The sequence below is a fragment of the Microcaecilia unicolor genome, chromosome 8 (assembly GCF_901765095.1).
Source record: "Microcaecilia unicolor chromosome 8, aMicUni1.1, whole genome shotgun sequence".
Taxonomy (NCBI): Eukaryota; Metazoa; Chordata; class Amphibia; order Gymnophiona; family Siphonopidae; genus Microcaecilia; species Microcaecilia unicolor.
Window position 1 is genome coordinate 16,190,609 of NC_044038.1, and position 26,690 is coordinate 16,217,298.

The 26,690-nt window shown below is 46.7% G+C and overlaps 1 protein-coding gene across 1 annotated transcript; it reads right to left on the bottom strand.

The window, feature by feature from the left end:
- Positions 1-645: 645 nt before the first annotated feature.
- On the bottom strand, positions 646-25,634 carry LFNG (LFNG O-fucosylpeptide 3-beta-N-acetylglucosaminyltransferase). Its single transcript, XM_030212518.1, has 8 exons — positions 25,041-25,634; positions 10,503-10,551; positions 7,425-7,524; positions 5,606-5,759; positions 4,187-4,272; positions 2,493-2,658; positions 1,934-2,019; positions 646-1,482 (listed from the first exon to the last, which is right to left on the bottom strand). Exons 1-8 carry the CDS (start codon positions 25,473-25,475, stop codon positions 1,416-1,418), a joined length of 1,143 nt encoding a protein of 380 aa, XP_030068378.1. The 5' UTR covers positions 25,476-25,634; the 3' UTR covers positions 646-1,415.
- Positions 25,635-26,690: the final 1,056 nt, after the last annotated feature.

The following is a 26,690-nucleotide window of genomic DNA, read 5'->3' on the forward strand; positions in this document are numbered from 1 at the left end:
GAAATGGCTATGACTAACCAAAGTGTCTGTTTTTTTCCTTTTGGTCTATTTGCTCGAATATAAAGTACCCCAGAGAGGTGGCAGCTTATTCTCAAATGTTGATATCATTCATTGCTGTAGATGTCTAGTAGGTAAACATCGGTGCGTTCTATAAAGAAATTGTGTAATTTTGCTCTTCGGGGCAAGCTGTCGTCTCTCAAGGGCAGTGGGCAAAGTTTACACTGAAGGAGGACAGAGTATCTTAGTAAAAAGCCTGTATCTTTTTCTCTTCTTGAAAAGTTAAATCTTACATAAATACTGCATAGATTTATTACTGTAAACATTTCAGTAAGAAAAATAATATACTGAGCACTCTTTATAGAGCCTCTCTGACTCATCTCATGCCCTACACCGTCCTCCTTTAGTGCAGTGAACTGGTATTTTGCAGATGCCAGCGCTGAACATGAAAATACATTAAAAAAAAAAAAAATCTTCCAAAGTGCTTTATATGGACAACACCCTCAAACCCCTCTATAGTAACAGCTAAAGTGGAAAAGGACCAGACAACTGCCAAGAGCCAACATGTCCCACCAACCACCATATAACAAAAAGGGGGAAAGGATGAATGAAAAGACGGAAGTCAGAAACACCTTTTCGGGGGGGGGGGGGGGGGGGGGAGAAAAATCAACCTTCATTTGAAAAAGCAGCCGGAGTCTGAAATATCAAGTTGGAAGGAAACTCTTAAGACGTCTGGTGGGTTGGATTGTCATGAGGGAGGGAAGGGAAGGTTGCAGGATTGCAAAAACTAAAAAAAAAAAAAAAACATTCTTGAAAGGCAGCAGCTGGCCTGGGGCAGGTCATTGTTCACCATACATTCTACAGAATTGCAAAGGCAGCAAAGTAAGGCCTAGCTGTTCCAATGACAGTCTATCACAATGCTGACAAGCCATGCCCAGACCTTGGGAGGAAAGGAAAAAAGGTACTTGGAACTTCTCTTCCAAAATCCAGTAGAAGCCTGTTTCAATATCTGAACTAGATGGCGGCCATGACTGGCAACACGAAGGAAAAATAGGGACTTGGAACTGCTCTTCCAAAATCCAGTAGATGCCTGTTTCGATATCTGCAATAGATGGCGGCCATGACTGGCAACTCGAAGGAAAAAAAGGTACTTGGAACTGCTCTTCCAAAATGCAGTAGATGCCTGTTTCGATATCTGAACTAGATGGCGGCCATGACTGGTAACTCTGAAAAATCAGTTGACAAAGCCACAAGGTAGTAGCAAAGCGAGAGGAGGGGCCGCACAGCAGCCTATTAAACAAACACTGTGCATTACCACAGCAATAAACAATAGCTTCACAGCAAGGACAACACATAGGTCCCACAAGCCCTTTGGATACCAGGGAACTTGGGACGAGGTTAGAGAGAACACATGTCTTCTAGTAAACTATGTTTGGTGGACACCATGGAGTTTCTGGGTACAGCAGGCAGTGAATGGAATGAAACCTGGAAGAGAGAAAAACAAACAGTCAATACCGATTAAAAGAAAGTTAGCAGCAAAACCTAAAATTAAGATCAAGGGAGACCATCTAGTAACAGAAAAAAAAAAAAAGCATGCTTAAAACTGATCTTCACTCCCAATCCAAGGTCTACCAACAGGTCAGGTTGTCAGAATATCCCAATATGCATGAGAGAGATTTGCATACAATGGGACTAGAAGGCATCCAAATGTATATTCATTAGAGATATCTTGAAAACCTGATCCACTGGTGGCACTCTAGGACAGAGAGCAAAGACCAAGGATTTAAAAAGGTCTCCAAATTCGCCTAAGTTTCTCAAGTCTTATGTCAGTGCACAGGTCAACTTTACATCACACATATTTGTGTTATATATTGCCAATACAATAAGCCAATTTTGTCTTTGTTCTAGTGTGTTTGGCAGAGAACTAGCTACACACCTGGATGGGTCGTCTTCAACAGAGAAAGCTCCTTTCATAAGGATGGAATTCCTCTTATTTTCGAACATTCCATAGCTCAAAGTAACCTGCAAGGCACAAGAAGAGATGCAGCAGGTGAGGTGAGGAGAAAGAGGCATTCTGTGGTACTCTAGCACTCCATGAAATTACAAGCAGCTGTACTGCTCAGGTGACTGTATGGATTCACAACGTAGCAAAGACTGCTAAACTAAGACTGTCCTGAAAAATACATGTATGTATCTCTTGTCCACAAGGCTAAGTCCAATTAAATCAAGAGGAGCCATTTATGCAACTCATGGATTTCTGACAGTCATTCCACAATGGACCTAGCAATGCTTAATCATGGCTAGACAGTGACATGATGCTCTTGTTCATGGGGCAAAAAGATATCCAAGTATCTTCAGGAACCACAAAAGCACAACCATAAGGTCTCTCATGCTTTTACAGAAAAGTAGTAATTAGTGTGCTATCCCTGTTCCATAGGAAAGACACCAGAATATCCTCTGTCATTTAAGATCTAATAATCTCTCTACCCCGTTACCTGCTTGTGAATTTCCATCTTGGACACCTGCTGGAGATTTTCCAGGTGTGAGTGGAAGAGGTTGCTCCGGATAAGTTTCACTCCCAGAACAGATTCGATGATATAACCAATCGTACAGTCATCTGGTAGACGAATCTTTTCGGCCGTGCTCATGAAATGCCCTCCACTGAAAAGACACAAGAGGACTAAAGGTCAATACCGATACAGAAAACCTAGAGGAAGGCCCTACTCTCTAAACATTGCCTTTGTAACCCTCAATTAGTCCATGAAGTTACTGAAATGATTTGATGGGTCCGAAGAAATCCCCAATCTCAAGATTGTAATGGAAAAACTTGAACTAATCAATGATTGTACAAAACGTTTGAAAGTCAGCAGAGGCTATGTAAGACATATAAAATGGAGCCATTGATAGCACAAGCATTTGTGGAAAGGAACCACTCAGCTCTCAACAACCCTCCAATGGGCTCCTCTGGCATATCTGGTATCTATTCAACTTAGACTGATCTTAATATAAATTCGAACGGTGGTGTTCCAAAAAGGAGGAAAAGTCTCAAACGAATTTATAGTAAAAGAGATCAGACTAAGTCTATAAGCTTAGACTAAGTTGAATAGTGAGCACAACATTGTGATACTCTTTCAGCGCTGTGTTAAGATAGAGAGTAATATCTGGTATCTAACCACCGACAGATCCAGAGAAGTTCAACGAATACAAGCTGTTTTCCACTGAGCTGTACAAAGAGTCTTCCTTTGACTTGGTAGGCCCAATGATTGATGAAATCAAAATCTGCTGGTACTCTTTTGATCAAATTTGTTTTTGTGGATATTCCAGTTACTCAGTGTGATCCTCGTAAAGCAAATGCAGCCCAACATGCAGCGGAAGATAATGTCCTGCCGCATTCAACAAAAAGGCATCAGCGGTGCAGCTCCAAAAATGGGTATGAACAGCTAGAACCTCATTTGTGGGGCAGCTTTACCCATAGAAAGACAGCTCTTCTCTTGTGGAGCCTTCTCTTTCCTGACAGAAAAATGTGTCACACAAAGACAGGCAAGGGAGTGGAGGAGTAGCCTAATGGTTAGTGCAGTGGACTTTGAGCCTGGCAACCTGGGTTCAGTTCCCACTGAAGCTCCTAACCCTCCATTGCCCCAGGTACAAATAAGTACCTGTATATACTATGTAATCCTTGAATGTAGTTGCAAAAACCACAGAAAAGTGGTATATCAAGTCCCATTTCCCTATTTGAGTTTCTGCATGGAATGTTGCAACTATTTAACCCATTAGTGCCCAATGTTCCCATATGTGGGAACAAATATGGGAACACAGGACACTAATGGGTTAAGGTCCAACATAGAATGTTGCTACTATTTGAGATTCTACATGGAATGTTGCTACTGGAGGAGTAGCCTAGTGGTTAGTGCAGTGGATTTTGATCCTGGGGAACTGGGTTTGATTCCCACTGCAGCTCCTTGTGACTCTGGGCAAGTCATTTAACCCTCCATTGCCCAGGTACAAATAAAAAATAGATTGTGAGCCCTCTGGGGACAGAGAAAGTACCTGCATATAACATGTACAGCACTACATATGTCTAGTAGCGCTATAGAAATGATTAGTAGGATCAGATCTCGTCAGGTGTGTTTAGATAACGTACAAGAACATTAGGAGTCTTAGTGCAATACAAAGATATCCGTTCTCCTACCTTGCCCACGGGCTCATCTTCAGTGCTAGTCCACGGCTGATACAGAAACCGGCTCCCCCCGTGGCAAACCAGAAATGGACGGGACGCTGTGGGATGAACAACAATTAAATCAGTTACAAATACATTTACTCTTATTTACAGAGAAGCCCAAACAAACTATTATCCTCTACTGAACAAGCTTCAACTCTTCCTCTAAAGCAGAGTTGTCCTATCGGGGGCCACATTTCATACTTTGTAGCATTTGGAGGCCCCAGAATTTTAATCACTGAAGATACCACCACCTTGAGTGAATTCCTTCATAAAGGCGGTAAACAAGTCCTAATAAATAAATAAAATAAAAACATATCTAGCACGGTATTTTCAATATGATGTCTAAGTAGGACATTTGACGTTTTGAGCTAAGTGTCCCGAAACCAAATAGCAAACGTAACAGTTTTCGAAAAAGCAAAACGTTTTTTTTCCTCAAATATACCATTTGTAACAAGGTTTTTTGCTCTGTACATTTATCTTTTCAGGCCAGTATAAGTGAAAAACGTAGAAAATCAAGCCATTGGGATATAGGAGAGGCCAGCATTTTCAGTAGACTGGTCCCCCCAGACATCCCAGGAGAGCAATGGGGTACCCTAGGGGGCACTGCTGTGAACTTCATAATAAATGCTTCCAGGTACACATATCTCACCGTTGCTCCCTTATCTTGTCTGCTGAACCCTCCAAAACCCACTACCCCCAACCGTACACCACTACAATAGCCCTTATGGGCGAAGGGGCACATATGTGGTTACAGTGGGTTTTTAGTGAGTTTTGGAGGGCTCACAGTTTCCACCACAAGTGTAACAGGTAGGGGGAGATATGGGCCTGGGTCCACCTGTCTACAGTGCACTGCACCCCCCATTCCACTACATGCTGCTCTAATGGACTTGGCTATAACGTTTGATGCTGTCAGAGGCTGGCAAGTACTACTTTTATTCACATTTTTTTGTGTGTGGGAGGGGGGGGGGTCAGTGCCAACTGAGGCATAAGGAGAGCGTCATTTCTAAATTCCCTCCAGTGGTCATCTGGTCATTTAGGGCATCTTTTAGTGTCTTAAGTCGTTGTAAAAACAGGTATAGACCAAAACATTGAAGTTTTCACCCTAGAATTTTTGGTTTTGTTCCATTATGGCTGTAAAACGTCCAAGTGTTAAGCATGCCTAAGCCCCCCCCCCCCCAATCCCACCTTCAAAACACTGCAGATGAAATGCATAGACAGACATCTGCAAACAGGTTTTGACAATAACTATTGGACATTTTGAGAAGAAATTCATCCAAATGTTTTAATGACACTTTTTGGACGTGGGCTGGACAAGACTGCTGTAAAGCCTGCAAATTGCACTAGTGGTCAGTTCTGGCTCTGTCCTTTCTCCTCCCCTCGTGCTCTTACCATTTTGTTTTCACTGATTCTTTCAGTAGCCTGGATGGGCCGATCCAGGCTGGGTTTGCCAATGTAAATATCCTGGGTGTGGGGATAATTTGACAAAAGCTTCACCAGAGTCCGCACGTTCACATAGTTGTCGTCATCAACGTGGCAAAACCACCTAGAGAAACACGAAGATGATCCAGTGAATTAAAGACGGGCAATAACGAGGAGCACAGCGCTGATAAAATCCACAAAATGCACGAGTGGAGACTTTCATAGTAGAGTTTGCTTCTCTTCACAGAGGGGGTGGTCCTTTTACGAAGCTGCGGCAAAAATGGGGCCTGCACTGGCATCGGTGCGTGTTTTTGACATGCACAGTCCCTCCTTTTACCGCAGCGGGTAAAAGGCCGGTCTTTTTTTTTTTTTTTAAGAAATAGCCGTGCGGCAAGTAAAGCACTTGCCAAGCGGCCATTTCGGGGGAGGGGGAGCATTTACCACCACCCATTGAGGTGGCGGTAAGGGCTCCCTGCCGTAGCCCAGTGGTACTTCCGTTTTAACGAGCGGTAAGCCCGCATTGGGCTTTTTCGCCGCTTTGTAAAAAGGACCCCAGAAAGATCTACAATCACTAAAAATTCAATGATGAATTTCTACTTTCAGTATGGATTCATGTAACTCTTCTGTTCCCTACCACAGGCGCCAGCTCTGTGGGTCTAACTAAACTCCTGTACAAGTCCAAGGAGGAGTCATTTATGTTTTGCACTTGTCAATCATTCTGAAATTTGGTTTTCATCTGCTGTCATTTCCTCTTTTTCTATAGCATGGCACAAGCACTTAGGATCTCGAAGGGAGAGGAAGGGGTAGATGATATGGATAGGTAGACTGGATAGGCCATATGATCTTTAGCTACTATCACTGGCTCCCTATCCGTTTTCGCATCCTGTTCAAACTTCTTCTACTAACCTATAAATGTACTCACTCTGCTGCTCCCCAGTATCTCTCCACACTCGTCCTTCCCTACACCCCTTCCCGTGCACTCCGCTCCATGGATAAATCCTTCTTATCTGTTCCCTTCTCCGCTACTGCCAACTCCAGACTTCGCGCCTTCTGTCTCGCTGCACCCTACGCCTGGAATAAACTTCCTGAGCCCCTACGTCTTGCCCCATCCTTGGCCACCTTTAAATCTAGACTGAAAGCCCACCTCTTTAACATTGCTTTTGACTCGTAACCACTTGTAACCACTCGCCTCCACCTACCCTCCTCTCCTCCTTCCCGTCCACATTAATTGATTTGATTTGCTTACTTTATTTTTTGTCTATTAGATTGTAAGCTCTTTGAGCAGGGACTGTCTTTCTTCTATGTTTGTGCAGCGCTGCGTACGCCTTGTAGCGCTATAGAAATGCTAAATAGTAGTAGTAGTAATTTTCTATGTTTTTATGACTTCTTATATCCCTCTATCACCTCTACCAGTCAGTGCATCTAACCAATTAACCCATAACAACCCTTATTGCGGAGACACTGGCAACGCACCTCCAAGAAAGACCACGAGAATCTTATAGCAGCGTTATTGTAATCAAGGAAGAGTTAAAAATATCAAAACAATAACTCTCTCTTCCCCCCCCCCCCCCCCCCCCCCCCCAAGGAGCCAACCACCGCCCACAGTCCCACCCCAGAAATGCTCATTCCCATAGGAACTGGTACTTGAAACTCAGCTTGCTGGACTAAACTTACTACTGTACTTTCGTCAATAGTGGAAAATATTACTAAATTCGTTGCTCCCCGTCAGACATGCACGCACTTGACAGGAGATACAATAATGGCAGTGCATGACTAATAGTTTACTTACTTTCTTCCAGACTCAATAAACTTGTCATACTCCACGGCCATCTTACAGGAGAGGGCTTGACGGCTGTGAGCTGCCGAGCAGTTTGTGTTGATAATATTTCCTGCAGAAAACAAAAATGACAAAAATAATGCTATCACTACTACTACTTGACATTTCTAAAGCGCTACTAGGGTTGCGCAGCGCTGTACAATTTAACATAGAAGGACAGTCCCTGCTCAAAGAGCTTACAATCTAATAGATAAGAGTGAGACAAATATAGGACAATCAAGCCATTGTGACATCACTGATGAGGTTGGCTCTTAGGCATTGGTGGAATGAGGCATTATGACATCACAATCTCAGCTCTGGTTAAATCACTGCTATATGTAATACTACTACTACTACTTAACATTTCTAGAGCGCTACTAGGGTTACGCAGCGCTGTACAATTTAACATAGAAGGACAGTCCCTGCTCAAAGGAGCTTACAATCTAAAGGACAAATGTACAGTCAGTCAAATAGGGGCAGTCTAGATTTCCTGAAAGGTATAAAGGTTAGGTGCCGAAAGCAACATTGAAGAGGTGGGCTTTGAGCAAAGATTTGAAGATGGAAAAGGCTGGGAAGAAGCTCCGTGACCCTGGTCTAACTTCCTTCCTCAGCCTGCTCTCTATAGTGTCCGTGCCACCCTACACCCTAAATAAACTGAGCGGAATATCTGCTTCTGAAACGCGCTTGTCCTGGTCCCCTGGATTCTATATGTGGCGCTCAATGTTAAATGCGCAAGTTTGGACTGTGCGATGTAATTGAATATTGAGCCAATTAGTGGGTGCTAAAAATTTGGATTCATGCACACATCTCGCTAGGCGCTATAAAAGACGCGTGTGTAAATCTTTTAGCGTGCAACTGAAAAGGGGGCATGGGTGGGTCGCGGCGTTCACTAAAGATGAATGTACCGTCAAAGAATTTTGGGGATCACCACCTAAATTTATGCACGAGAGTTTACACCGGGCTTCAGCTGGTGTAAACCCTCATGCCCAAAATTAGGCGCCATGTTATAAACGGCGCCCAACTCAGAGCGCCATTTACAGAATAGCGCTCAGCGCTCATTTATTTTCGTGCCTTTTATTGAATCTAGTCCTGTATGTCAGTGGGATTCCTAGCTTGGTCGCCACTGCATCCCCCTGGCGTGTCACCCCAAAGGCGTACCACAGCCCCCCCCCCCCCCCCCCACCAGCGCATTACCCGACCTTTCCTCCCAGCAAGGAGGTGCACGGAGCAGGCATGCGGCTGTCGGCTCTTCCGGTCCCCTGCCCTGGAAGTAACGTTAGAGGGGACAGGGGTCCAGCGGAGCAGATAGCTGCGCTCCTGCTCCAAAGCATCCCTTTGCTGCCTACACCCAGGGCGTACTGCCCCCACTGCGGTACGCTACTGCTGTATGTGCAATCCACTCTACTAATTGAAAGAATAAAAAGATTGCAATCAATCTTCAAAAGTAGCCCACTGCAAAGGCACCTTTGGACAGAGGGGGAAGATGGAGCCAAGAGGATGGAAAGAGCACTTGAAAGGGCTCTTTACCAGTCAGTCTGCTTCCCTGCTAGGATATGTTAGCAGAATCCTGTCTCCTGTCCTCCTATTCATGCAAGACTTTCCCAGCACTGGCCACCTGTTACTTGCTGGGCTGCCTCAAAGGAATTGATTCAGAGTCTGAATAGGCATCATTTACATGGAGAGAATAAGGGGACCTGACCCAGACTCAGGGGAGGGGCTGCTGAATAAACACTGTGCAAATAACTCACCCTCCTGGTTCCTTTCCCCACCCTCAAACAAAACTAGAGGCATTTGAACTAGTACAGGTCTTTGCCATTGGGGAGGAGAGGGGGGGAGGGTTCTCATCCTAGTCACCTCTAGCTTTTTCTGGACCCTGCAAGACAACTGTTTAAGTAAGCAGAGCGTCCCAGAGAGTAGGAACCACACTCACCCTCTCAATCCAACCCAAGAAGGTAGAGATTAAAAAAAAAAAAAAACAAATCAAGTCCCTAAATTTGATCCTATTTTGAGCCCACAGAGGATACAAAGTTAACAGCTGAAAGTTCAAATTTTGGACTGCCATTTTATTTGCCTGGTGCTGAAAATCAGTGCTGAGCTCCAAACGTTAGCCCCCAATATTCAGTGCTGGGCCCAGTTTGGGCACTGGCAGCGGAGCTTACGCAGGCCCAGTCGATATTCAGCCAGGGCCCACATAAGAGAGTTATGCAGGCCCTGGTTGAATATCAGACGAGGACCTGCATGTTTTTTAGAAACAAATTTGATCCAAGCTCTTTTCTGCCCACCCCCTCCCCCAAACCCACAGGCAGCAAGCAGTCTCCTTCTCTGTAACACCCCAATCCCCCCCCCCAACTACTCAGAGAGGCCCCCCTGGGCCTACCTCTATCTTTGGTGGACCAGCAGGAGTCGTTGGGGAGGGGGGGGGGGCAGGAATGCCTGCCATGACCTCTCAGCCACAAGGGGCAGGAGCGAGGGGCTGCGCTCCTGCCCCCCCCCCCCATTGACTCCTGCTGGACCACCAAGGGTAGAGGTAGGTCTACTTGAATGGCAGGGATGTTGGGGGCAGAAGGGGGTGTTCTGGGGTGAGGGGGGAATGCTTGCTGCCTGTGGGCGGGGGGAAGGGCTTTGGGAGTGCTCAGTTTTTAAATGAAAATTATGCAATATTCACTTGACGGCACCCGCATCGATAGCAGCCTAGTTTAGGACAGCGTTTGAGTTGTCCAAAATTGTCGCTTAGCTATGTGGGTGGCCACAGTGAATTTTGCCAGCACCCGCATAACCCTGGGCTGCTCCCTAACACCGCCCCAACCTGCCCACTTTTTTTGTCAGAGGCAATATCCAGCAGCATCGCTTGATTTAGTGCCACTGAATATCGAGGGGGGGGGGGGGGTTAGGTGGCCACAGGAGATTTAAGTGGTTGGGATCCTCTCCTGCCTGCTTAAATCGCTTTGGGTATTGGCCCGGGTATCTTTATAGAATGGGCTAAAAATAGGTGCCTTCCTGCCCCATTAACCCCGACACCTAGTTATGTCACCTTCGACAAGTCCAACTCACCTGTCCGCTTCTTTAGTTCCTCATCCTCGCCATCTGTGAAGATGAAGGTCTAAAAGAGAATGAAAGAGGAAGCATTAGAAAGGATGTCCTTTCTCCCCCCCACGGCCATCCTGGCTTCTCCAAAGGCTGCTAGGCTCATGGGCCGATGCTCAGAACTTCTGCACTATAGGGAATAGCGCCAAAATTTAAGTCCCCAATGCTTATCGCTAACAGTATATGCGCTGTGAGAGCAAAAGTAAAGGGGAGGAAGGTGTCTGGCACGGGCCTCCTTCTGCTTCTGAAATAAATCAGAACCGACAGAGAGAAATCCTCTCTTCAAACACCCCAATGCCAGCTCTGAGCTGGAGTTAGGTTTTCACAGCGGTAAGGGCAGGGTTTGTTTGTGCACAGTTCTGAACATTGGGAGGGAAAAGCAAAATGATCAGACCTCATTTACATCCGTTCGACTACATTTTAAACACAATTTGTGCTAATCTTTGCTATGGTGGTTGTTTCATGCGCTGCAAACCAGGGCCGCCGAGACTAGGGCAGGCCTGGGGCAAGAACCCCCCCCCCCCCGCCCCCGGTCTCACCTGCCTGCCTCCACGCCTCTGGGCCCCCTGCATTCAAAGCGGCGGTCGCAGATCGCCTCTCTTCTGGCCTTCTCTTCCTGTGTCCCGCCCTCGTCTGATGTAACTTCCGGTTTCCGCGAGGGCGGGACACAGGGAGGGAAGGCCCGAAGGGAGGCGATCTGCGACTGCCGCTTCAAATGCAGGGGGCAGGCAGGTGAGACCGGGGACCGCAGCGCCGGCGGCCCAACCCCGGTGCCGGGCCCCCCTTGGAGGCCCGGGCCCAGGGAATTTTGTCCCCTCTGCCCCCCCTCTCAGCGGCCCTGCTGCAGCCTATTCTGTGCAGATTAATGCCAGTACAAGTCCATCACTAATTGGCTCTAGCATTGGCATTAGGTTCTGAGCGTCAGCCCATCAGTGATCTAAGTAGCAAGTTACCACATCATCCCTAGCCATTCCGATCATGTTAGGACAGCTTATACATGCTTTTAAAGAAAGTGGCTGTTCATTCAGCAGGGTTCCCCCCCCCCCCCCTGCATTTTATCTTATGGCAGCAGCTGTATTAAATTCCACAGTGAAAAAAAAAAAACAACAACCCAAACACCCTCTTACTAAGAGTGGTACCAGATAGACCTATTCAATGCCTTGTCGTCTCTGTGGGAGAAGGGGCTTCTGTCTTCCCAGCTCCAATTCCTCCCCAGAGACACCACTCTACACGGTTTGGAAGCGATTAAGAACTGGGAATTTAAGCTGCGTTCCTCATCATAAAAAGCAACCAACCATAAATCTTTGCTGTTTGGCTCAACTACAAACACATGATACCCCAAGCAAATGCTGTTGGGAACGTTTACCTTTGAAGAAAATGATTTTTGGTAAAAGCACTGTATATATATTTTCCCCCCCGACACATTGTGTACTGAGTAGCTGATATGTTCTATAGCTCATTTCAGACAGTGACAAAAGCTATTCATTCATTCCATTTCACACCTGTCTTAACTTGAAACGTGGTTTTCCTAAATGCTATGTTTAATTAATTTCAGGCAAGAGGTCTATTTGGCAAATGCTTACCACTCTCCTCCCTCCTACCACTTTGAACTTGTTCGGCTTTTTGAAGGTCAGACAGCGGCAGCAGCAGCTAACTATCTCTGGCACAAGACCTGCCGCACTCAGCCCTCCAGGTATAAACTGCACGTCAGCCTGCATCAGCCGAGGCCCCCCGCAACCTGCCTGTGTACCATGCAAGGCACCCATGCCAACTTATTCATGCGGCCAGACCTGGCACGTGAATCACAGACAAGGGAACTACAACCTGGGTACATGGTAGAACCTGCCCTCTGTTTACCAACCTTACCCGCTCATTACCTGTCCCACCTGCCTGGCAGCACTCCCTTGTTTACAGAGGTAATTCAAGCAGATGTTTGCAGTCTGTGGGTTTTAGGTTTGATCCAGATTTTTTTCTATTCCCTTGGCTTGGAGGAGGGGGGGGGGGGGGGGAGGGAAGTAGGTGGACTTTGGAATAGACAAAAAAAAAAAAAAGCTTAGACTTTTGGTTTATTTCTAACAAAGCCAAGCCAGAAAACAAATGTCTGCCAACCAGGTAGATGGTAAAATACAAACAGCTGAAACTGCAAGGGGGGAGGAGGGGGGGTGAGAAGGCCCCTGTAAAAATGAATCACGGCTGATCTAGGAATCAGCTGTGGACCATAATCCATCTGGCCTGAGCAATTGGCTTTTCAGGAATGGTTAAGTGGAGTTTGGATCCAGGAGAATTTTTTTTTTTTTTTTAATTAGTTTGGTTTCCTTGGCTGTCTTTACATAGGAGAGTTAAGCTGGAGTCTATTGCTTCTCATTAGCATACAGCTGGCCTGGTTAAGTTTGATAGATGGAGTGGAAGGCAGGGGAGAAAGGGAAATTCTGAATTTTGTTTGTTCAAGCCTCTCTGCAAAAAAGCCTTTTTTTTTCTTCTTCATACAATACTAAAAGTCCGACAAAAGACAGTGGGCTGGGGAAGCGAAGGGCAGCTGATTTCAAACCATTAAAAAGTGGGAGATTTGTCTGCTCCTGTGGTCTAGGGAAAGGAAACCTATTTAAAGAAAAGAAAAACAGAAGATCAGTGCCCGGTGTCAGTGAAAGGTTTGCTTCTGTTCAAGAGATGGGTGGGGGGGGATTGGCAGTCTCATCTCAACCTCGGAAGGTAAATGCTCTGGACTGCAAGGGAATTTTGTTTTTAAATCACTGCAGAGAACAAAGTTAAAACAAACACAACAAAAAACAAAACAAAAGCAGGATACCTGAATTCTATGAAAGCTGCTTTCATAACCCCTAGGGGGGGGGGGGGGAGAAGGACTAGTTACTTCTATGTATTAATCACATCCCTTCCGTGCTCAATGCGATGTACAACAATTTAACAATACAGAACCAAAATATTCTATAAAACACATTTATATGCCGGGCGTTTTGCCTTCCCCACCCCCCTCAAGATTTTCATAGATACTAATAGTTGCATTTTACTCTTGGCCATTATTCACTGGTAATGCCCAGTGGTTGGATTCAGACTATGATTTACCAGTATGGGAGGGAGCTGGGGTCTGTGGCTGTCACTGCAGTGGTTGGGGCTGACACTGAAGAGGGATAAGAACGGCCATAAAAATTCTGGATAATGAGAAGGAAGCATCACAGCACTTCCAACTGAGCAAGCAGACCTAAGGGGGCTAAGGAAATTGCTGGACTGAAAAAAAAAAAAAAATTTAACATATCAAACCAAGAATTAAGAGAATCAAGCACAGCAAGGAGGCTGCTGTTGGTCCCTTTGGTCTGGTAAATTCCTTAGCCTATTTGTACTAACACCCTCTCAGCTTTTTATTTTTTACTAGTAAAATAAGGCCCGTTTCTGGAGCCAATGAAACGGGCGCTAGCAAGGCTTTCTTGTGCCCCCCCCCCCACCCAACGCACCTTCGTCGTCAGTGACGCCATTGCGCCGCCCTGGCCGCCGTCGATGTGAGTGAATTGCTCCGCCCTCAACGTCATAACGTTTGACGCGAGGACGGGGCCCCGAGACTGTGTTTTTCGTGGCTTCAGAGCTTCGAACTTACGAACCTTGGCTTCAGTGACGTCAGACGATAGAATGTTGAGAGTGAGTTTTATATATATATATATATATTTTTTGGAACCTTATTTCTCTTCCTTGTTTCTTTTAAACATTTTAAAGTCACATATCTGTTATCAGACTATCAACTGCGTGATAGGCAGGGTATGTCCAGCAACCCGGTAAACAACTTTCTGACATTTTCCTTCCAATACATTTTTGCTGCTGATTTCAACTGGAAGAATCTTGCCTACAGATACCACTGCACTAGGGTTGCACGTTCAAAACCTCAGCCAGGAACAGCTGGATGGTCAGGGACCAGACTCACTGATTAGATCAGGGGGACAGCGTCTCCAGCAGCTGCCTCTTGATGGCTCCAAAAATAAACCTCGCTATAAATAGACTAAAATGGGCTCTGTCTGCATTGAAAATCCTGGTCCCTCGTCGCCTCCCACATGCACACACACGCCTACAGGAGACAATAGCGCTATCTTCCATCCAGATAACTGCTGCTCCCCCTGCTCAGATCCACAGGAAACGACCACACAGAGGCCTTGGAAGGCGACTCCGGAAAGTTCCAGCCTGCCCGGCCCGTCTCCTGCACGCTGGGCAGGAAGGGTACAGCCTGCGCATGGCCCCGGGTGTCACCGTCCAGACACTATCTCAGCTCAGCAGCCTCCTGCCCCTTTCCTGCCCTCTACTCACTGCAGGAGCCCAGCCAGAGAATTCAGTTCTAGTCACAGTGGCTTGATTCTGCCCCACCACAAGTTTGTATTTTGTCAGAATTTTATAGATGACCTTGCTGTCTGTCTAAACCCGTTTCTAAACTCTGCTGTGGGGCGAGGCCAGTGGGGCTACGTGGAACTCAGCTGAGAGCAGCAAGAGGATGAGGGCGATCCCCCACTTAAATAAAAGGTGAGATTTCAACACACCTCACAAGGTCCAAGAGCCTTCGCTTTCATGGGCAAGGCAGAGGTATCCTTTTCTGCAATGTTAACTTTTTTTTTTTTTTTAAATCTTTGATTGAACACCTTGAGGTTGGTCTGATGGTTCCACAGCAGCGCCCATCTTCCAATCCCCAGGGATCCCATAGAGGTGGGAGGAGGGAGTCTTAGTCATTGTAAAACAGTGACATCTAGTGGCCAGATTTAGGAGTCATGTTTGCAGGGTTCCAGAAGGTGGTTGGTTGACTGATGATTGCTTTGCAAAGGGATAAATTGCAAAATAGTTGTAAATAAAGACTCAGGACACTAGATCCCAGCCCATGTACCCCCTTAACGTGAAGGGGGGGGGGGGGTCTTGCAATGAAAAGAATGTGCAACAGTAACTGACAATTATTAAGGCCTACAGGAGAAAGATATCACCCTAAAATGGTGAGGGCAGAGCTAAGATGCTATTTAACAGGTCAGCTTTTTTCTAATTTGATCATGAAATTGAAACATAACAGCTCAGAAACTACATAGTAGATGACGGCAGAAAAAGACCTGCATGGTCCATCCAGTCTGCCCAACAAGATAACTCATATGTGCTACTTTTTGTGTATACCCTACTTTGATTTGTACCTGTGCTCTTCAGGGCAAAGACCGTATAAGTCTGCCCAGCACTATCCCCGCCTCCCAACCATCAGCCCCGCCTCCCACCACCGGCTCTGGCAAAGACCGTACAAGTCTGCCCAGCACTATCCCCGCCTCCCAACCACCGGCTCTGGCACAGACCGTACAAGTCTGCCCAGCACTACCCCCGCCTCCCAACCACCAGTCCCACCTCCCGATCTCGACTAAGCTCCTGAGGATCCATTCCTTCTGCACAGGATTCCTTTATTGCTTATCCCACGCATGTTTTTTTTCTACAGACCCATAATGGGAAAAAATATTGTTAGCAATCTGTCCAGCTCAATTAATATATGGTACCATTTTCAAAGATCTAAATTCCATATATTTAAAAAGAATAGACACGAGACATTTCTACCTCTGATAACCGTCATGAACCAGGCTTCCAGCTGCTGAAACATCCGTGTACAAACTTTCTCCTGTCAGTATTCCTTTCGCTTAACTACGTCTCCAGAGCTTTTTCTTTTTGCAAGCATGTTCCATTGTAATCTGCCTAGGTTGTAGGTGAACTATAGGTTTGTGGTTTTTTTTTTTTTTAAATAAATGAATTAAGTCAAGTTTCAGAGCCAGGTAGTGGCTGAAATTCAGAACAGAGAGCAGTAATAAGGGAGGGGCCTCTCCTTCTCACGGCTCCCCTGCACTCAGGGGCGTAGCTCTCTCCTTCTCACAGCTCCCCTGCACTTAGGGGTGTAGCTATGGGGGGCTACGGGGGCCTGGGCCCCTGCAAATTTGATCCGGGCCCCTGGTTTGACTGGCGGGGGTCCCCAACCCCCGCCTTCTTTAGCGAGGTCTCCGGCGCAGCTGCGGTCGCTGCCTGCCCCCTGTTCTTCTTTCTTCTTGCTCCTCCTGTGCACGCCGACGCTCAGTGGTCTCCGGCACAGCCGTGGTCGCTGCCTGCCCCCTGCTCTTTTCTTCTTGCTCCTCCTGTGCACGCTGACGCTGAGCGTCAGCGTGCACAGGAGGAGCAAGAAGAAAGAGCAGGGGGCAGGCAACGAGCACGGCTGTGCCGGAGACCGCGCTGAAGGAGGATTCGGCTGGCAGGGATTGGGGACCCTCGTCAGCAAAGGTATTTGTGAGGGGGTGAGGCGGGGAGGCAAGGCGGCACTCAAAATATGCCCCCAAACTCGGGCTCTGGCCCCCTCCCACTGTGGGGTCTGGCTATGCCCCTGCCTGCACTGTGGGGGCTGCTTGATGGAATGGAATGCCAGTTCTTTCACTGCTCAAAAGCCGCACTGCCTGGTGAAGGAATTGGACTCAGAGCTGGGTACAATGAGGAAGTCTCATTGTTTACAAAAAAAGCTACGCTAAAGAAACACAGGATATCAACCCCCCCCCCCCCCTCTCCTCTAGAAAAGTGGCCACCTCAAAATGAGGTCTGACAATTCAAGTTTCCCCCCTTGAGGTCTCTGGCCAGCTATTATCACATTGCAAAGCTGCGTGGCATACCCTGCATTTCAGCAAACCCTTTCTGCACCAGACTCAACTTCTTTTTAAGTTCCTTTTCATCGTTAGTTTTTTTTTTTCTTTTTTTGGACATCTGGCAATACCACTTCCCCTTCTTTGCGAGAAAGCAGCCCTTACTCATACCCTGTGGTTCCTTCTTAACATGAACTCCCTTGAGGGGGTGGGACGACTTCTGCAAGGGAAAAAAACATTTCAAATACAAAGATTTGTTCTATTAAAAGGTTTTTGAAAGTGCTCCCTGTTTAGCTGCACCTACCACGATGATCAGGGAGCTGGCAGGGTTGGGGGTGATTTTTTTTTTTTTTTTTGTTACATTTGTACCCTGCGCTTTCCCACTCATGGCAGGCTCAATGCGGCTTACATGGGGCAATGGAGGGTTAAGTGACTTGCCCAGAGTCACAAGGAGCTGCCTGTGCCTGAATTGGGAATCCAACTCAGTTCCTCAGGACCAAAGTCCACCACCCTAACCACTAGGCCACTCCTCCACTGTTGCTACTATTGGAGATTCTACATGGAATGTTGCTATTCCACTAGCAACATTCCATGTAGAATCTCCAATAGTAGCAACATTCCATGTAGAATCTCCAATAGTATCTATTTTATTTTTGTTACATTTGTACCCTGCGCTTTCATACTCATGGCAGGCTCAATGCGGCTTACATGGGGCAATGGAGGGTTAAGTGACTTGCCCAGAGTCACAAGGAGCTGCCTGTGCCGGGAATCGAACGATTCTTGTCCAAAACCCATGCAGGTATCACACCCAAAACACACTGTAAAGAGAAGTGAAGCCAGGTAAAAAGCAGAAGCAGCAGAGGAGTTAGAATTTAAAAACTTTGAATTTCCCATTGGGTGAAAGGACAGGTTTGGCTGGAAGATTCCAGTTTACAGTGGTTTCCTCAAGCTGTTGTAAGTTGTCCTGACTTCAGGGAGAGAATTAGTAGCTGGAACAGTTTACAGTCCTGCCTCAGGCTAGATCACCTGTAGTATATACACATACAAGATACTGTACACAAATATTGCTTAACCCCACCCCCCCCTCCCAAGAATGGAGAAATCACCCGTTAACTACCCAAACAGGCTGAGCGGCAAACGGTTCACCCACACGCAGCAAACAATCAATGTTTAAACTGACAACAATGTCTCTCTGGCCATCAGCGTCTCCTAGGCTGGCAGGGATTAAAAAAAAAAAATCTTGGCACATTCAAATAGAATGGCATGAACAAAAGTAATTATACAGGTCTTTAATTAAATGCATATTACCAAGCACTCAGCAAGAATGAGTCTTACCATGTAATCTGGAGGGGCCCAGCTTTACAACACACTCCCTCCAGTATTCTCCACTTTGTACCCGAAATTATTCGCATGCTGGACACCCCCTTTAAGCAAACTCAGATGCCCAGTTATTCAGTTCCAGGCTGCAGATTTTGGCACAGACCTGGATTTCTGACCACCCCCATCCTGGTGCATTTATGGACTTTGCAGCACCGATTTCAATGGGCAGGATCAGGCACTTGCTTAGGGGCCTAGTTTCAAAACCGGGACTGACTGCAAAGTCTCCAGCCTGGAGCTGGGTAACCTGGCATCTCTGGCAAGCTTTCTGCTCTCCTAGAGAAGTCCCTGCCCGGTATTTCAACGTGGCTCTATTACAATTGGGTACATTTTCTTATGTCTTAGAGACCTGTTGTAAACTATAAACTACCTCTTTCTGCTCACTGGCCTGCTGCTCAAGTACATATAAACTGCAAGAAAAAAAAAAAAAGTATCACTTTTGCAGGAAGGCCAAGTTTGAGTGGTTTATAAGCAGTGCTTGTGACCTTGTTTGCACTGGTGACATCACAAGCACGCATGGGCAATACTAGTGACATGAGCAGTGCTAGAGACACCACAGGTGTGACCTCCCTTCCCACCCCCCAGATTTTCAGGGCGTTCACTGAGGTTAGGGAGTTGTTACTGATAGCCCGCTGTAAAATCATGGTAGACCCAGCCCATGGACCCCTGCAGTACCGAGGAGGGGGGGGGGGGGGGGAAGTCCTGTTCTTGGATGGTCAGATAACAGAATTCATTGAATATTGGATCTGGATGATTTATTTGACCGGGAACCTTGAAGTGCCCTCCACGTAAAACTGGCGGTAATTCTGAGTTTGTCGCTCCAAATCCTGCAGTAGAAAATGTTTTTTTTTTAAATTTTCTACCGCAGGGCATTCCCAGCAGTAATTGGCAGAGCGGCTATGTTGGCATGTGCTGCATGGTTACCGCGAGGGTCGCGCATGAACCCTTACTGCCAAGTCAATAGTTGGCAGTAAGGTCTCAGGCCACAAACAGGCACTCGGTAGTAGTAATGTTTGCGCACGCCCATTTCCCAGCTCAGCGCGTGCCCAAAAGATGCGCCCACACTACCGCAGACCAGCTTTGTTAAAAGATACCCCTTAGCGAGTTGCATTTAGTTATTCTCCATTGACTTGGGAGCGTTTTGGCCATGACTTATCCAAGTGATTATTATTATTTTTTTAATGTTACTATTTGCAAGGATGGAAACTAGAAAAAAAATGGCATTTTAAAAAAACTACTGCATATTGTAACATTATACTGTACTATAGAGATCTCTGGCAAATACACTGCAAGATGAGCCGGGCTGTGGAAACATGCTTTGCGCTATTTACGTTCCTGGATCAGACAGATTACCTTTCATCTGTTGTTCTGTTAACTATTCTTTTTAAAAAAAAGTCTGTACCCCCCTATGTAATCTAATGCCATGGCTCTGAATTTCATGGTGTTTTCCATCAAAGTCTGTGGCACAAGGCAGAGGATTAACCTATCTTGGGTTGCACAGGGAAGTGGCTACATACCAATGCAGCAAAAAGATGCTCCAAACTGGTTCACCCCAGTTCTGTTGGACTGAGCAAGCACACACACACACACACACAGGTACACACCCCCCGTGTTTGTAGTGCAAACACTATGCAGAGTCCTTGGCTGGCTCACTGCAGCGGACTCTGTTGATATATACACAGAGCAGCACGTCAGGAGCAAGTCGGCACAGGGAACGCCCACTCAGCCGTTACACCTTAGGATAGACAGGGACTCTGGCCAAGACACTGCGGAGAGCTTGGTAGCTGTCAGGGCCTAGGAATCTGCTGTCACATCAGCAGCTTCTTTTGGCAGAAGGACGCAATTTCCAACAATCAAAAATCAGTCCAACAAATTTCAAACATATTCCAGTGGGAAAAAAAGTGTTGTCAGAGATGCCAAGTTACCCAGTTCCAGGCTGCAAGTTTTGGGACAGCCCTGGGATTTCTGACCACCTCATCCCGGTACATACAAAGATCAGGCACTACAAATCCCATATTGCATTGGGATGCGATCAAAACCAGGGCTGACCACAAAGTCTCCAGCCCCAGGAACTGGGTAACTTGGCATCTCTGCTTTGTTTTGGGGAGGGCCTACTGGCAGTCAAAGCAAATCAGATTGTGACAGCTACACAAATTCAAAGCACATCGCTGTGTACTTTTCCCTGGAGGAAGGCGGGCAATTTTCAAATAGTTCATTTAACTGGAAAATAGCTTTTGGAAATCATCCTCACAGCTTAACATCAAACTATGCATTTATGTTCAATTGTTGAGAGGGTATGATGATCATAATTGGCTGAGCTTAATTATCAAAATCTCATGGGGGGGGGGGGCAGGCTGTAAGGCTGATGATTCACTTAGGGCAGTAGTTCTCAACCCAGTCCTCAGGGCACCCAGCCAGATTTTCAGGATAGCCACAATGAATATGCATGAGAGACTGGCATACACTGCCTCCTTGGTATAGAAATCTCTCTCATGCATATTCATTTTAGATATCCTGAAAACCCAACTGGCTGGTTGTGCCCCGAGGACTGGGTTGAAAACTACAGACCCAATACCTTGGCACCAGCCCTGGTTACAGGTCTATCCTTTTTGTGCTTTTGAAGGACCCTCTGCTTCTTACAGTAAAAAGGAGAACAATATGGGGGGCTTAGATCTGAAAAGATGGGAATACACATCCAGCACTGGAGCTGGCTTCTTCCCAAGACACTGCATCTTTCTGTAGGAGTAAACTTGGGGGGGAAGGGACTGAGCATCAATTGGTATTAGCAAGAGAAATCAGTGGTTCTCAACCCTGGTCTTGAAGGCGCCCCAGCCAGTCAGGTTTTCAGGATATCCACAATGAATATTCATGAGAGAAATTTGCAAGCTAATCTCTCTAATGAATATTCATTGTGGATATCCTGAAAACCTGACTGGCTGGGGCAACTCCAGGACTAGGTTTGGGACCCACTGAGATGGAGAGGACAGTTAATCCCCAGTCTCTCTCACTAACCTATGCAACCAGCCCAACATTTCCTGCCCTTCACACACACATGCTTTGATCCCAAGGGGGGAGGGGGATGTCCTATTTTTTTTTAATAAAAACCCACTGTTTTTCAGGAAAGGGGGTTAGGACTTTGACCGACAGGAATTTCCACTTGGGCAGCTTTTGAACAAGGGTTAACATTTGAAAGACGGAACAATAGTCAAAATACTGAAAAACAAGAATGATTTTGTTCATGAGCAGAGCTTGGTCAGCAAAAAAAGAAAAGAAAGTTAGCCCTCTCCTTTAACAAACATTTTTCCAGTCAAGCATATTTGCTTTGCCACATGAAGAATTGCACAGGCTGCAGTGTGGCATATCCTTAAGGCATTAAACCTGCCCACCAGCTTCTAAATGAAGAGTTTAGCGGCCTTCTCACACCCACTTCCGTGTGCACTAAGAGATGGGTCTGGTTCTCTATAGCGCCCGATCCCTGGTGCCTACAGACCACACCAAACAAGTATTCAGAAAGGGAGAGCTAGGAAAAAGAAAAGACTGCAACAAAGAAAATTCTGCTGGGAAATTCAGGGCCTCCAGCACCCTTGCTTAGTTACCAAATGGTACATTGCCTCTCAAAGTCCTTCACACTTAACCAAGTTCAAATTCAAGAAAGATTGTGAAGAGGAAAAAGGATTAGCCCCTAAGCAGCCTTTTGGAGAGCCTGACAGAAGCTGTCAGGCACCTTTCTGGCTAAAGGGCACTCTCTCACTTCCAGCAGGTCAATATGGAAGGCTTCGGACTAATTCCCACCATCTTTTCTGTCTCCTGGTGTCTCCTCCATGGGTTGTCCCTCAAGCCTTGTGCGAGAACTGTCACTTAGCAATCTGTCAAGAGCCCAGGAGCGCTGGCCTGTCTCTTGCCTGCAGTTAGCCCCCCCCCCCCCCACCCACCCCACCCCAAAATCAGCTTCATGGCCCTTATCTCTAAGGCAACCTGACCTGGACCGGCAGCGCCAACTCGGACTCCTGCGTTCCCATGGAAAAACCCCACACAAGAGGCTTCGAGGCCTTTCTCTCTGCTTGGAGAAAAGAGGCATTGTTAACATGCACAGGGGGACAGCGTGAGAGCCAAGCCTCGGACTCTGGGAACTCCAAGTGCCCGGACAAACGAAAGAAAACAAAAAAAAAAAACCCTAAAAGAAAGCAGGCGCAACATTCCCAGGGATGTCACAGTAGATGCCCTGAACATTTATCCTCCTTTCCCCTCCCCCACCCTATAATTGTAGAAAATAAAGGAGGTCGGGAGAATCATCTAGAATTTCCTCAGTCTAAAACTTTTAGAAGTGTTGAATATAGGGATGTGCACTGGTCTCACAGAACTGTTGGGCAGAGTAGGAATGATTTCATTAAAAAAAAAAAAATTAATCCCCTGGTGTAACCACTAGACTAGGCAGACGCCTAGGGCAGCTGTATCTTGGAGGCAGCATGAGCAGGTACCCTCAAAGCTAAACAATGGGTCCTGACAGCCACACGAACTCAAAAGAACCATCGGAGGGTGGGCAGTTTTCAAATAGCCCATTTTTTTGGGTAAGTGGCTTTTGGAAACTGCCTTTAGGTAGGAAACAAAATAATAATTTATGATATAATATCCAGTTATGCAGTTTTGTAGACTCATTCTAGGATAGGTGAGTTGGGGTGATGACAGGTGAGTTGGACTATCAAATTCTTAGGGCTGGGGTGGGGGGGAAGACACCTACGGCCTGAAAAGTTGAGAAGGGTACAAGGCTAAAAGTTTGCCTAGGGTTCCAAATATTCTTGCACCAACTCTGTCCCTTTAAGCAGAAAGCTAGGGATTAACTAGCCTCCCCCCTCCCCAAACTGGCTTCCTATGCATGCACCTATTGAAACCACAAAGGTGGTATCAAGGCTTCCAGAAATGTATGCTGACCTTCTGGGCAAGGGAAGTTGCCAAATAACCCAGTTTCTCAGACAAGGCCCCTGACTGTTCCCTTTTGGGGAAAATGCATGTTACACTTTGTCATCTTCACAGTTTTACTTCCTTTATTTGAGATCTGTTCTGCAGGTAGCAAAATACACCAGGCCATGAGTCAAAACCCTGTGACTGACCCATTGTTTCCATCATTTTGGCAAAACATTAGATTGATATTGCTGAAGGGAAAGTATGAAGACAGCACCAACAGATGAAAAGTGACCTTCAATTTCAAAAGCAATTTTTTTTAAAGTCAGGTGACATACTGATAGATTACAACCCCCCCCCCCCAAAAAAAAAAAAAAAAACACAACCCTGTAATACTAAGAAATAGCACATACTAAGAAAAAAAGAAAAGTGACTTCTGAGTGACACCCAACTAAAACCTGTCAGGAAAAAGCTGCACAATTCAGCTTGCCATAGCTGAATACAGATACCAAATCAAAGCAGGGATGATTTAACATTTTAGGCTCCCCTCTCTCCCTTATCTTATCCTCCTCCCATGCAGAGTACTTCTGCTGCTTCCCTCCATCCCGTCTCCCCATAAAGTTTAGCTCTTGTTTTAATTGACAGGTCTGACAGCACCAGAAATCACATTTCACGCCCCTCCTCAGCGTGTAGCACTTAAAGATGAAAGAGGAAGAGGGGGAGGGGAGCAGGAGCCTGTCATCCTCTTTGCCCTGTGCTTCTCAGTGGGGCTTCTTAGAGTAAGGGGGGGGGGGAGGAGAAGAAAATAACAGTTGCCTAAAACAGGTTGATGGTTTGGCTTCCTCCTCATCTTGGCCCTCACTACAACGCTAAACATGCAGCCTTACAGAGACGATAACATAGTAGATGACGGCAGAAAAAGACCTGCACAGCAGTATTGCAAGATGAAAAACCCTCTGGTCTATCCGTCTACCTAAGTCTGTCCGCGTAGAAACCAACTTTTCAAAATTATTGGGGGGGGGGGGGGGGGTCCTAAACCCAGTGGAAATAACCCTTCCCTGGATACATACAGTGAATTTCTCAATAGTGGGGGGCGCTCAAGCATCCTCACACTGTCGGCTCCTATGTCTGTCCGTGTAACCGACAACTTTTCTGCTTGCAAAGAAACACCAGCGCCCTATGAATACAGGCTTCATTGGCAATAGAAGAATCCGAGCTGTCATTCCCTAGGGGGGGGGGGGGGGGGGTCGGATACCTCTGCAGCCACGGGGGCAGTAGATTTGCATTTTTACTTTCATGTTAACTAAACTCTCCTTCCCTGAGACATTGAAATGGGGGATTCCACTTTTTCGGGGGGGGGGGGGGGAGAGGAATGTACACAATTGCAAAAGTTAACTTGCAAGCTACACACGAAAGGAAACCCCGATCATGCAAGCACCTGGCCTCCATCCAGGCTATCAGCTGCCATTCAGCTCCTGCCTCTCGTTCGCTGGGGGGGACCCCAGTTCTGAGGGGGGGGGGGGCTGATGCTGCTTTTTGCAAGCACTAGTCTGCATATGACTACCAATCATACAGTGTTCTGCTATCCCCACTTCCTACTCACCTCCTCCTTGTTCCTGGAGATCCAGGTGTCCAGGAGCAGGTCCAGCCTCGACCTGTGGAACTTCTTGGTGGTCTTGACGGCGATGAAGACGTCCCTGGCCGCGATCTCTTCCGCGGGAGGCTTCTGCGTGCCCTGCCCGGCTGGGGCCGAGCTCTCCTGCAGCCCCGTTTCCCTCCTCACCCGGCTCAGGGTGCTGAAATAAGCCGTGAATCCCTTCGGGCTCTCCTGCGCCGCCCTAGCGGGCTCCGCTTGCCCCAGAGCATCATCCGATCTGTCGGGCTTCTGCCAGACCGGTGGCCCGGCGGCTTCAGCGTCTCCGGCTTCGCTCTGCATCACCTGTCTGTGCTGCTGCTGCTCCACCACCAGGACCACCAGGCAGGTGAACGTGGCTCCGATCAGCGACAACAGAAGCTTCTTCCCGCAGCTCTTCAGCATTTTGCAGCCCTTTCTGCCCTGACAAGTCCTAAGTGCCTTAAACTGTGTCTAGGGAGGGGGGTGAGTTCGCTCTTTCGACCCAGCCAAGGAGCTTCCTCCGGCAACTTCCCTCACGTTCCCGAGACTGCTCTTCAACACCCCCTCGACCTCTGTCTATCAGCCACCCAACCGCTGTGTGCAGCACGCTTTCCTCTGCCAGCACGGTTTCATATAGAGGACCTGAGCTAGGCCACACCCGCTTTGGGCGGGGTCACAGGCTGACCACGCCCCCGTGGTGTGCATTCTTTGACTGGTGGTGACTGTCCGCCTTTTTCAGCTGCTCGCTGGCTGGACGGCGAGGTGACAGCAGTCAGATACCGGGCGAATTACTGGAGTCCTCCCCTAGGCAAATCCTTCCGCGCTGAGCAGGCAGCAGACAGCAGGCATGGAGGAGAAAGGACGACTGCTCAGTTATCGCTTCTGTCACTTTTCAACACAGAGGGGATAAGTCATGGGGTCTCCCCCCCCCCCCCCCCTCTCTCTCTCTCTCTCTCTCTCTATATATATATATATATATAGAAAAACGGGCACTGGCTTTTAAAATGTCATTTTGCTTTTTATCCTTTTAAAATTTCATTTTCTGTTTCTTTCATTTTAAAGTACATGAACAGAAAGGACACAAGCAACAGAAAAAAACCCAATAACAACAACTAAATATGAGGCAAGAAACTCTCTCAGACTATTTATTTATTTATTTATTTATTTGTTGCATTTGTATCCCACATTATCCCACCTATTTGCAGGCTCAATGTGGCTTACAATTGTATCCTTATTGGTAGATAATAGATTGGAAGATAACAATTAGTGTTATATAGAGAACATGAATAATACTACTACTACTACTATTTAGCATTTCTTTAGCGCTACAAGAAACAAGCAGTTATAAGAAAAAAAAACAGTTCTGATTATAGGTAAGGTGGAACTGTGTTACATTTACAATTGCTGATCTTTGTGGTGTGCCTTGTTGAAGAGGTGGGTCTTCAGAGATCTACGAAAGTTAGTTAGTTCATAAATAGTTTTTAAGTTGAGCGGCAATGCGTTCCATAACTGTGTACTCAGGTAAGAAAAGTTTGACGCATGCGTTAGTTTGTATTTTAGACCTTTACAGCTGGGGAAGTGAAGATTGCAAAAAAGTGATCTACAAAACTGTCCACTCTTCAAACTTCACTTATCTAG